This window comes from Pararge aegeria, chromosome 2 (genome assembly GCF_905163445.1).
Source record: "Pararge aegeria chromosome 2, ilParAegt1.1, whole genome shotgun sequence".
NCBI lineage: Eukaryota > Metazoa > Arthropoda > Insecta > Lepidoptera > Nymphalidae > Pararge > Pararge aegeria.
Genome location: NC_053181.1, coordinates 9558704 through 9571365, shown reverse-complemented (window position 1 = coordinate 9571365; position 12662 = coordinate 9558704). Strand labels below are relative to the sequence as shown.

Sequence of the window (12662 nt, the reverse complement as noted above, 5' to 3'; positions counted from 1 at the left end):
CAATCTTCTGAATCTATCATAAACCTACTTCCATAGTACGGAAAGTATATCAATAACAATGAGGCTAACACGGAACTAAATAAGTTTGAAAGATTATATTTCAATTGCATGGCCACTACTAACTTGTAAAAAAATTGTAAGTTTCTAATTAAACGCGAATGTATAAATTGAGTCCAGATACCAGAACCACAAAAAAGTGCAACCATATTGTTTAAATAATCATAAAGAGCATATTTTGCAATTTCACATTCAACTTATTAACTTATTCACACGCTGCTGTTAAAATGCTATTGGTCAAGCGCCCCGTCCGTCCTAGCAAACGCTCGTAAATAAACACAACTGGAAGCTGCTGTCGAAAAGTTTCGGAAAAAAAAGCGGGAATGTGAAATTTACGGCACCAAATTCAGGCGTGTTTTAATTAACCGAAACGTGGACCGATAGCGCTGCAAAATGTCCCGACATTAATTGCATTATTATTATTAATTACGTGTGACTTTAGTATGTATCTATAAATAAAGCGAAAACTATCTGTTGCAAATGGTTGTTTAAGACTGTCAGCTGTCCTAAACCGAGAAAAAGATCTGATAAGTGTGAGTCAGATTCGAGCACTGACGGTTCCGTAATAAGAAAGTGGGTATATAATCAAAATAAAATATATTCACAGAAAGTAGGCAGATGTGTAAAACGCGGCTGAATAGGCAAACTATAGTACATATGATCCTTTCAATGAGATTTGAAACTCTCATATAAGTAAAAAGAAAAACGGGAAAATCCGCACGTTAGAGACCTAGTTGAAAATGTGATTGTTCTCAACTCGAGAAGCAAAGAAACAGTCCCTAAAGTTTTGTTTGTTGTTTGTTTTCTACATATTGTAGCAATGAAATAGCTTCAAAAGTATATATTTCCAAACGAATTTAAAATATATTAATTATTTCAAAATTACCTTACATCCTTTTTTTGATTCAACAAGCGGTTCGGAATGCTGATTTTACCGAGAAACAGGCGGCAAGAAGCTCAGTTTTCACAGTTATTCCATTTGACATAATAAAAATACAACAATAAACAATAAAAAAGGAACGCTTCTCTGTACAGTAATCATCTAAGTGTAAAGTAAAATGGCAGAATAAAGGTAACAATGAGCTGAATTCATTTCTCCATTGAGACAAAGCAATGTAAAATTCACAGACACATGCGACGAAAAACCAAGCCTTTGTGGAACCCGAACTGTACATGAATACGCTAAACCATAAAACTTTGCACAAGAACGCCTTTTGTTTCTAAAAAATATACCCTGTGACGCCTAGCTGAAAATAAAACATGACGTGTAAGCTGCAATAATATTATGAAAATGAAATGCATTAAAGTTAAGGTTAGAACTTTTTTATTTAAATATAATTCTCGTTGAAGATTTATGGGAGGCCTATTTACCATCCACATTTTTCCATTGTAATAGTGAGATCATAGTGATCATTTTCTTTCCTACGGTGGGAGGTTTAAAACGCTTAAGATTTCCATAACAAACCGGGGTAGGTTGGCGTGGGGGATTCTTTATATATCACCATCTCGTCTCCATGGTCATTACAAACAAAGAATTAGATTAGTTAGGTAGAACAATTCATTCTCAAACATTTAATTTTTACTCTTATGTAAATTTGAAGGTATAGCTAGGTACATTAAAAACGTATGTAACAAACCATTAGTATACAATTATTTTAAAACTAGCAAAGTCTATCGAACAAGTCTAGACGTGCGGAGCGGGTCGAGGAAGGAACCGTTAGTGGTCTGAGTAGTGAAGGGCCTACATAGCGTCTTTAAAGTGAAGCGCGAAAGGCGCCGAACTACCATATCTTTTCTTTATACTGTGGAAGTTAGAAGTAGTGTCTTAACCTTAAAAATAGTCTAATTGGAGATATAACTAATTCAGTCCGAGGGGTCCCTCGCATGACTGTGCGTGTACTGTATGCTTAATTCCCTATCAATATTCTAGATGAGAAACTTGCTACGTGAAATATTGTGTATACTCACTTTAGTATGCGTTTCGTATAATATTTTAGGCTTTCTGGAATAAGAATGAAAGTATTCTGCGTATTATTCCAGACCTTAAAAATCCCTAATTCCTAATTTAAGTAAAATCTAATCAGCCATGAATCAGAGAGAGGTACAGAGCTGACAGAACTGCGCAGATATCTATCGCATAGGAACCGTGCGTTTTTACAAGCCGATGCCATTCTCTCGATCCATAAATGATTTCTACGCAAAAAACTACGCCAATCTTCTATGTTGCTACGAGAATGAAAATTAAAGATTTTTAAACTAAGATTTTCGTTGTTAATCAACATTTATTATAGTTCAACGCGTATATACCATGATAATATTTTGGCTTTGTCGATATTTTGACCCATTTACATGGATCGTGGTCACGACGTGACCGAGAATGAAGTTAAAAGGAACACGTTTCCTATTTAAAACAACGCACGTTTTTATCCTATATATCAGTAAGAATATCCGTTTCCTGTTAATCTCGGGATACTTGCTCGAAACAAAACATTACAAAGTACAATATACGAAAATTAACATTATTTGCGAGCTCAGCGTGGATTTGCATACGTAGCAGCACATGTTTGGGGTAGGCTGAGGTGAAAATGGCAAAGTTGTTCGTATAATGAAAGGTGGAAGAAGTTTGGCACATTCAGAAAACTTGAAACCAACCACAGCCAAGAGCTAGCTGTGAAACTTACTGACTTATTCTTTGTACTTTTACCGCTCTGTTGCGTCATGATCCTTCAACGAAATATGGGCTTGCTTTAGAAATCTCTTTAAAGAAACCTCAATTAATATATAAAATACTACAGGTATGTAAACTGACAGCCGTTTCATAATTTTAACCCTATCAATCCCACTGCTGGGCATAGGCGTATCTAAGAGAAAATGGATTTAAAAGTCTGCACTACGACAGCGGTAACCAACGGAACGCATGATAGACAAAACCGCCAATTTTGAAATAATTAATATATAGATATTTTTATCATGGACCAATTGACCCTTATTTACTGTACCTTGTTTTATTTTTTAGTGTGTGAGATATATTGTTATTATATTCTCATTCACGATACCTTTTGTTTTCATGTTATGGTGTTATTGTATATTTTCATATGCTGTGTTTACTTTTAAGAAAACATTACACTTAAATAGAATAGTTAAATTTTAAAAACGGTTGTATTAGTGTAAGTGTTTGTAAGTAAACCTAATAAATAAAATAAAAAAAATAAAATAATTTCTTAAATCCAGGTTTGTATTAAGGATTTCCTGTCAGGAAAAATAGATATTTTCTTTTCGCTCGATCTTTGATTCATAGACCACAAGGTTTAAAGAAACAGTACTTTATGTCGAAGTAAGAGGAAGTTCATACATTTTATACATAACATACAATAACCTTTTATAATAATTTCTATACTCTACTATCGTAATACACATCTTATGATATGAGATGTGATAAATTTCTTTTGTGCTAATAATATCTTCTGTGTAACTCGTGCCATTTTTTTCTAATTTAAATTCAAATTCATTTATATCAAGTAGGCCTACTTTATAAGCACTTTTGAAATGTCAAGTATTTAGTTTGTAGTGACTCTACCACCGGCTCGGAAAGCAGATCCTACCGAGAAGAGCCGGCAAGAAACTCAGTAGTTGCTCTTTTCCAACATCAACATTTACAATCATTTTTCTATCTTGCGGGAGGTGAGAGCGAGGCTGGCTGATTCCAATCTACCTTGTCATTGAGGAATTCATCAAATGTATAGTAACCTCGCTGTACTAGATGCGGTTTTACACATTTTTTAAATGTATGCATTAGATTTAAATCAGTCTTCTACTTACTGAAATACCCTTGCTGTTTCTTGTAACTCCTATGTGAGATCTGTTATGGTTTTTATAGAAATAATCCAATATATAATGAACAGAGAACCGAAAAGAAAAGTTAACAATTACATGAACTCACCACAGCTTCTCAACACGGGACATAGGGATTAAAAATTATATTCTAAAGTACCGTCAAGTTTTCAAAGTATTAAATGAAGCTAACTTGCCAGACGTTAAAATTACCATTAACTTCACCTCGATGTTAACTCTTAGAAGATAATAAAACAACTAAGTATCTTTTTAATATTAGATATATTTTAAAGTATAAACATTAGTTAACATTTTTCATAACAACTTTATATTATTATATTGCATGGTTGAGATAAAATAATGTTATGAAGTATTATTAGTATGTATTGTCTTTTTAAGGTTAGTATTACAACATTTCTAAATAATAAAATACTATTATTTTTATGAAATTAATTTCATTTATTGTAATATAAAACTACATAAAACAATATACGGACAATATCATTAAGATTTATGCTTTACCTAGGTATCACAATTATAATTTTTTTCCTAAACTCAATATGTCTACTTGACTCTATGCGACGCAAATCAATTTTTTATTGATATACAATGTAAAAAAAATATTACAACTAACAACATTTTATATAATTACAATATCTACATATTATATAAACAAAAAATGTCTACATAGCTAAACTAAGAAGATTTGTACTTTACGTTGTTGCGGAATATTTTCACGTTAACATTGATTCAATGTTATAATATGTTTCAATGTTATAATTTCAGGTTATAGGTTACAATATGGCTTATATAAGGCTTTCTGTGTCCGTAAACATGGCTTGTTTATAATAAATAACGCTGATAGCTGAAATATTAAAATACCGGAACATTCGCATCAATATCAATTTTCGAGCACTTCAAAATGTTCAATTAATTAAGTTTACGGGCTACAGAGGAAGAGCTCGTAATTATCAAGATTGCTTTACCTGAACAAGCACTTTCCGAAGGCTATTTTTAGGATACCATAGTCTTTAATATTTCATACAAGCTGTTGCCCGAGACATCGCCTGTGTATCAGTTTTTTAAGTACTCTTTTTAGCTTCGTCTTTTAAGCCATTAAACTGTGCAGTTGTTGGGCCAAAAAAAAGGTAAATCACCATAACATAAATAAACAACGCATCTGTTACTTTAGGATTCACTATATTATGATTAGTTGGTATACCAACTATACTATAGTGTAGTATGGATAATTAACTCTCTATTAACATAAACTTGACAAGGTTTTTTCTGATAATTGAAGTTGTTTTAATTGTGACTTCAAGATCGTTCTTGTGTTCTGTTAATAATTGTATAATATGGTTAGAATAGTTTAGCAATTGGAGATTATTTGATAATATTATGCTTTTATTGAATATTATATATTTATAATTTTAATAATATGTAGAGTTCTATAATGATTCATATTATAGGTTTGTATAACATTTTAAACTCGGTTCACTCTGCAATTTTAATATTAAAAATATGTAATAATACAGAGACATATGAAAATTTTAATAGCGGAATAGACTTTGAAACACTTTGTACCTTCATTACTTATAACATCTCTAGCTTCAGATTCCAATTTATTTATAATCTTACGTACTTTGTTACCTAGATTCTGTTTTATTAAATTTGTAGTGTTCAGCAGTATGGTTTTATTTTTGTGCGTGCTATTATCGTTCGTTAGTGAAAATTTATTTGTCCTTGTATTGAGATCACTGTCCGCTTCTTTATCGTCTTCATCATCGGAGCTCTCAGCTGAACCGAACTGGTTATCTGGTCCTTCAATTGGAGTAGAATACTTGAAATCTTCATTTTTTAAAGCTGGGCTCGTATTTTTCACTGACGGTCCTGGTATTTCTGCAAAGTAATGAGACGCAAACATAAAGATAAATAACATTGGGTAATTTTGAATAAAACTCGTACCTAATTTAAAACCTTTAAAAGTTCATTTTTGAGTCAGTTAATACAGCCAGTATTTACTGACTCAAAAATGAACGAACGTATGAATGAATGAATTGGAGACCAATGTTTTAATTCCACGTGTTATAACAACGACACCATTTTCTTTTTCGTAGAACAAATATAATCAGGTTTACTTTTTTTTCATTCATAAGACAGAGGTACTAAGCTTTTTACCATTGGTTTTCACTATGGGACAAATATTTATTATTATGTTTGGTATGGTATGAGGCTTTGGTCGTGACTAGTAACCACCGATAAAGACGTGCCGTGCGATTTAGTGTTTACGATGCGATTCAGTGTTCCGATGCGATGTCGCGTAGTAACCAAGTAGGGGTATGACCACTACTCTCTAACAGGTAAGCCCGCTATCCTCTTGAACTGTATCAACACTTACCACCAGGTGAGATTGCAGTCATGGGCTACCTTAATGTAGTGGAGTAAAAAAAAGTAATAAAAAGCAATATTTAATCATCAATAAAGCTTAATAATTTCAACTGCCGGGTCCGACAATACACACATCGCCATCTAGCCCCAAATTAAGCTTAGCTTCTGTTATGAATATATTTATAACGTATAAATATTTTTATGAATAATAATAGGTAGGTACATATAAAAATCCAGACACTAAAAAACATTCATGTTCATCACACAAAGCAGGGTCGCAGTCCACTGCACCATTCGGCTGTCGTTATTACTTTTTAATAAGACTTTAAACTTTCTCAAAAACTTTGTTGTCCGTTATGTATTAAAACAGTACCTAATTGTTTTCCTGTGTTTAATTTCCGATAGATCTTAAGCCGAGCTTATTTACGCAACGATGCACATGTGGGTCGCATTGCTTATACATTAGTGATAAGCTGCTAGCCCCTAAATCTATTGAGATGCATGCAGTATCAAATGTATTTCAAAGTAATTACTAATGAAAAAAGCGATAATCATAATGGTTTTCGTATACATTGCATATCCCCTGACAGGGCATATAATTAACGTGGTCACCTGCTAAATCACGGGAACATGGAATAGGAGAAGTTTACTCCCGTTTATAATTACACATAGATATATTATTTGGAAATTATTTCTACTTGTGCGTCAGTGCTCAAAAAGTTGATAAAGCTGTGGGAGAAGATACAGATTAGAATGAGTTTGTTAACTGAACTCTATATTAGGTATAGAGTAGAAAACACGTTAAGCTGTAAATCCCTGTCATTGACACATTTTTATGTTGATCGTGATAACAATATTCACTAACTTAAAACTATTACAAAAGTTACACCTGATAACAATAGATTTATAAGATCAGTACATTGAGCCCAGCTTCCGTAATTTATCAGCATGGTGGGTTAAAGCTTCAAAGCCCTTTCTTCTATGTCACATGAGGCCTGTGAATTTGAGCATAAAAGTTTCCGATGATGATAGTAATTCACTTATTTATTTTCATAAGTGTATATATATAATAAACACAAAAGTACTGTCAAAAATGAGAAAAAAGTATATCGAAAATGTGATCCTATTTCTTAAATATTGTTCAACGGGAACGATCCATCATAATATTTTGGGATTTGTCGATATTTCGATCCAGTTGCATGGATCGTGGTCACGACGGGGCTCCCGTCAACGAACCCCAACATATTATCGTGGTATGTACCTGTTGTACTATGTTTAAGAAATATGTGTTACTTTATTGCGGAAATCTTAGTTTAAAATCTTTATGTGATCCTATCTCTAAAATTAAGTTACTATGAATGGACTAGGGCAAAAAAATAGAAGGTACCATATAGTCTGATAATACTGTCGACTTCTCCAAGAGAGTTTTTTGCAACGCATCTGTAACCTCCAACATCGGCCGAAGACAGTTTACGAACGGTGAGTGCCATACGACTTTCAAACGAGCTGATCACCGTATTAACCACCTCATATTTGTTCGACGATATCACCATTTCATCTGTAAATATAACTTCATTAGATTATTGCGTCTGTATTTTAGGTATATCCTGTGAAGAATATATATATTAAGTTACGAAATATAATGGCAATTGAAATATAACAATTTTATTACACTCGGTCACATTATTATATACATATTAGCTTAGATAAATCAATGGTTTTATTTTTACCGATAAACCTAACTAAATTTTTGGTCCGACCAAGGAATAAAACTCGTCCTGAGTTTCATTCCTTGGTCGGACCTTGCCATTCTTAGTCGAGCTTTTTACAGTTAGTTATAATTGACGGACGGGACTAGATGGCCCACCTAATTGTTAGAGTAAAACCCTTTACGTAATCAGAGCTTTGCAGGGTATGCAAGTAACACGTTATACTAAGTTCCGCCCTGTATCTATCAACCAAAGGAGAAGGTGTTCAGCCTCCAGTGCTTTTAATTACACCGGCACCTACACCCTTCAGTCTGGAACACTGCGATTCTGCTTAGCGGCAGAAATAAGCATACCCAAGACGAGTTCTGTCTCAAAAGGCTCCACCACTACTGAAAATAACATTTTTATAGCACTTCTGATATAACACACAATATTCTAGGTTTAGATAAACAGTTTAGATAACAAAATATTGTACCGAATCAGCAATAGAAATCAGGAATTTGCCGCGGAACTTGCTAATTACTAGAACAACGTGAAAGTATACTGTTTTAAATAATACTAAATCTTTAGCTAAATGTGCCCGTGACTGCGCTCGCGTATATGAGTACTAAATCTTACGATATACGCGGCTGCAGTCACTGAATTTCTTTGTTATTAATCTCCAATTTTAAAGTACTCTTTGTCCGTCTCCAGATGGTAATCTGTCTTTATACATAGGTACTGCATTACTAATTACGTTAGAATTGGTTCAGCGCTTGAGTCAAACATAGAGCGCGTTAGGGTGAGAGTAATTTTTTACGATGCGCGCGCACACCGTCACTAAAAACCGACACCCTGAAGTTACCTATAAGGTTTGACACTTTAAATTTTCAAAGTCTGCGGGGCATTCGGGTGATTCAATTGTACTTAAATCTCAAATTTTAATGTTGGTTGTCCGATCATGAGTCTAATAATATTCCAAACTTTATTAGGTTTATTATGCCCATTTCTTTAATTATATATAAAAAAAAAATTTTTTGTGACATTTAATTAAACTTTATTTAACAAACTGATATTGGGTTATAATAAAACTTTCAATGTATTAAATACCTTTTTCTACAAACGAATAAGGCAAAAGATGAAATTTTTGAATAGATTTATAATTCTCATCTCGTTACAAACTTCTAACGCGTGTACATAAGTACACACACGTTTTTTTTTATAGATTTGACGACCTTCCTGGCGCGTGCTGTGGATTTGATTGGGAGGTCCCGGGTTTAATCTCCGGCAGGGGAAATTTAGAATTTTATAATTTCTGAATTTTCTCTGACCTGGTCCGGTGGGTGGCTATTGCCGTGGCTAGTAACTACCCTACCGACAAAGCGAGATTTAGCGTTCCGGTAAGATGAATACACCCATTCATGGTATGGGTTTAATATAACTGACAGACCCCTAACACGTTAGCCCAGTTAATTCTTACCATAAAGTGAGCTTGATTGCAGTCAAGGGCTAACTTGTGATGGAATGATAAAGAAGATAACATATACTACGAAACAAATATTACTATGAATCCCTTAGGAACCATTTATTTTCCCGGCATAAAAAGTATATTTATCCGTCTCCGGGATGCGAGCTATTTCTGGGTCCCGAATTTATTAAGATATGGGTAGCGGTTGATCTGGAAATAGATAACAAACAAACGAACTAAGAGACTCACTTTACCCTTCATTATATAAGTATGGATGAACAAGCAACGTTATGGTTCACGTTACCAATTGCTTATTAAATAAAGTAGTATTTGCGAAATTAAAACCACTATATCAGCGACACTTTTCTACCTCAACACTGTCACTATAATGCCTCCATATCCCAGCGCATGTACAACAAATTGCCGCTGAGTTCAGGTAAACCCCACTGTATTGTCCGCAAGTGATAAAGTGAACGCCTGTTTCTTTAAACTAACGTTAAAAAAAACATACAAACGAAGAGTGTTTTGTATCCAATTTTATATGGTAACTAGCAGTTGCCTGTAACCTCGTTCCCGTAAAATTTTTGATTTCCCGTGGGTTTAAGAAATTTTCCCGCTCGTGCCTTTTCGGCAAGCAAACTACAAACGTCAAGATCGGTTCAATTATTAATAAGTTAAGTCACTAACACACTGGCATTCCTAATATCATTGTGGAATTTTGTTTTAAAGAAGCTCAAATAAAAATTGTAATAAGTTTAGTACGAGGTAGTAATTTCGAAATCAAAAGCAGATACTTTAACTTCATTTATTTGCTTCAGATCTAACCCAAAGAAAATATTAAACAGCTCTTCTTAGTATTTTTATGTATTCCTTTTAATAAACTGACCGACTTACAAACGATTGACTCTATAATTCTAAACGAAATTTCCTAACGTTAAGTAAGAAATACATATTAAAATGTAAAAGCATTCGAACTGAAAACTTATTTGAAAAGGAACCGATAAGCACAAGAATGTCTTGTCTAATCTTAATTTCGATCGAAACTTCGGTTTGTTTACCCAACTGTTCGCATTTACGACGTGCAAGTTGGCCTTCGAGGAAAATTGCTTAACAAACCCGTGCCGCCGTTTCGTTATAACAAGAAATTTCATCTCAATTAATGTCTAAAATAACATTGTAACACTCTTAATTACGCTCGAGTGAGGGCTGCTTAATTAACACTTACATGTCAGCGACCCTAACATAGATTGATGACAAACGAAAATGACAACCTTGTATCGCTCGCCCTTTGCGCGTTTCTCGGTGTGAGTGGGCAAAAACGCCAGTCACTTGACGCGAGTTCATGAGCAAACAAAGGATTGATCGACGTCATAGTATTATAAGCCCGAGCATTACCCGTACAAACATAATGCTTTAATGCGCTTTCGTGATTAACTTAACTTCTTACGCAGTGGTTTTTTTGTGATGTCAGGGACCATTATCATCGTCAATAGAAACCTTTTTAATAGCCTTCTTTTCACGAAAAACTGATTTATTTTAATGGAAATAATTAAGTTTCATTTCAAAACTCCCTCATACTTGTTTACTTGAACTTGAAGGGCAATCCGCTCTGAGATCGCGTAGTGCCCTGACACTGAGAAGGTACGCCTTTCCACAAAACAAAATATAGAATTACCATATGCCTTCCAACTTGGCCCGCTACCATTTTAGAATTATAACTTCATTACTTACATATTCAGAGTAGATTGCAAATAAAGGCAACCTTGTTGTAAAAAAAACTTTTATGCTTCGGCAAAACTATTAATATTGCCAGCTACCGTTTCCATATCACAGCAGTGAGGAAATTGAAAATAAAATAACTGGCACAAAATATTGAGGTAGAAATACATTAGGTAGCAAATAGGCATGTAGGTGGGAGGCGTAAGGTAAGTACCGGCCATTGAGGTGGTTATGACACTAACGAGCGACAATGTTTTGCAGAGAACGCGAGAAAGTGTAGGCTTTGTACATTTTAAAGCATCCGTAAAAATGCCTTGATGAGGTTTGCTACTTGTTGTTGAACGATAGCTAAATAAACATCGTATAAGATAGTGAAATTGCATAAAAATATTATTAGATAGCTGGTCTAAAATATGAATGTTAAAATATAACATGAGTTGACTTTTTAAAATTTAGGGGCCAATACCTAATAATGCACCTGGGTTCGTTCATGGCGTTATGTTAGAAACGGCATTGGAGATAGATTAAACTGTAATATATTGCGTGTTAAGGAGATGCATCTATGAAACAAAACAGTCATTCAAACATCAAATATAAAATAACAGATTAAAAAAAACTTCTTCGTCGTTTGCCCTTATGTACTTACGTGTATTGCCTACGTTATGTGGAGTCGGCACATTGGCTTCTTCAAACTTTAAGACAGGTCGCTTGTACACCAATGTGCCAGTGTGTGTGTGTGTGCCATCATAAGTTATTTTTAATTTTTTATAATTATAGTTGACAGGCTATCTAATGCAAATGCAAAACTATCATAAAGCAACAGTTCACAGAATATACAAGGAAAGCGTCCTTCAAAGTGTCGCCCTATGCCCATCAACCTGAGGGGTAGAGTGCTAAATCTCATGTGCCGGATATATCACTGGCAACAACTCTCTTCAGACTGGAACACAGCAATGCTGCTTTCCAGCAGCAATAAGCCTGCCAGTAGTACTTCCCCGGACAAGCTGTGCCACAAAAAGCTATATTAACTCCTCCAAATAAATATATCATCATTATGAGCTCATGATGACATATTTACCTCGCTTACTGCGTGATTGCGTGAACTGAGCCGTGCGCGTATAAGCGGACACGCTTCGTCCTTCAATGTCGTCAAGGAGGCTTTAATCAAATCCTTAATAAAATTGATTGAATCCGAATAAACTATACACCTTTGTACTTTCATTACGGAAAATATAATGACTAAAATCGTATCCAAATTGATACAGTCTGGAAAATAAACTCGTAAGTTTATCAAAAAAAAAAACTGTTTAGATCTAAAGTAACATATTAAATAAATGGTATATAATTAATAACCAACGTCTGACTGAGACGTCATAATACCAACGTGTTTGTAACGATATACAACTAGGTGTTAAATTTTTCACAAAAGTCATAAAATAGCATGAAGGTAAGACAGTAGAATCAGTGATGATATGAAATCTATAAAAACAGATGAATAGATGTTTTATAAA

The 12662-nt window shown here is 34.0% G+C and overlaps 2 protein-coding genes across 4 annotated transcripts in view; one reads left to right on the top strand and one right to left on the bottom strand.

Annotated features, from left to right (window-relative positions):
• Window positions 1–12662, top strand: part of LOC120633682 (lachesin-like) — a 337749-nt gene that overhangs the window by 63351 nt on the left and 261736 nt on the right. The gene's annotated exons all lie outside the window — the stretch shown is intronic.
• LOC120633651 (lachesin-like) overlaps window positions 4370–12662 on the bottom strand; it is a 34776-nt gene continuing 26483 nt past the window's right edge. The window contains exons 7-8 of one of the 3 annotated variants that reach the window (XM_039903965.1): window positions 7664–7834; window positions 4370–5787 (exon numbers count right to left, since the gene is read on the bottom strand). In XM_039903965.1, coding sequence (XP_039759899.1) covers window positions 5402–5787; window positions 7664–7834 — 557 coding nt within the window. In that variant the 3' untranslated portion in view covers window positions 4370–5401. The remainder of the gene's footprint in view (window positions 5788–7663; window positions 7835–12662) is intronic. The other 2 variants (XM_039903956.1, XM_039903948.1) reach the window with 2 other exon arrangements.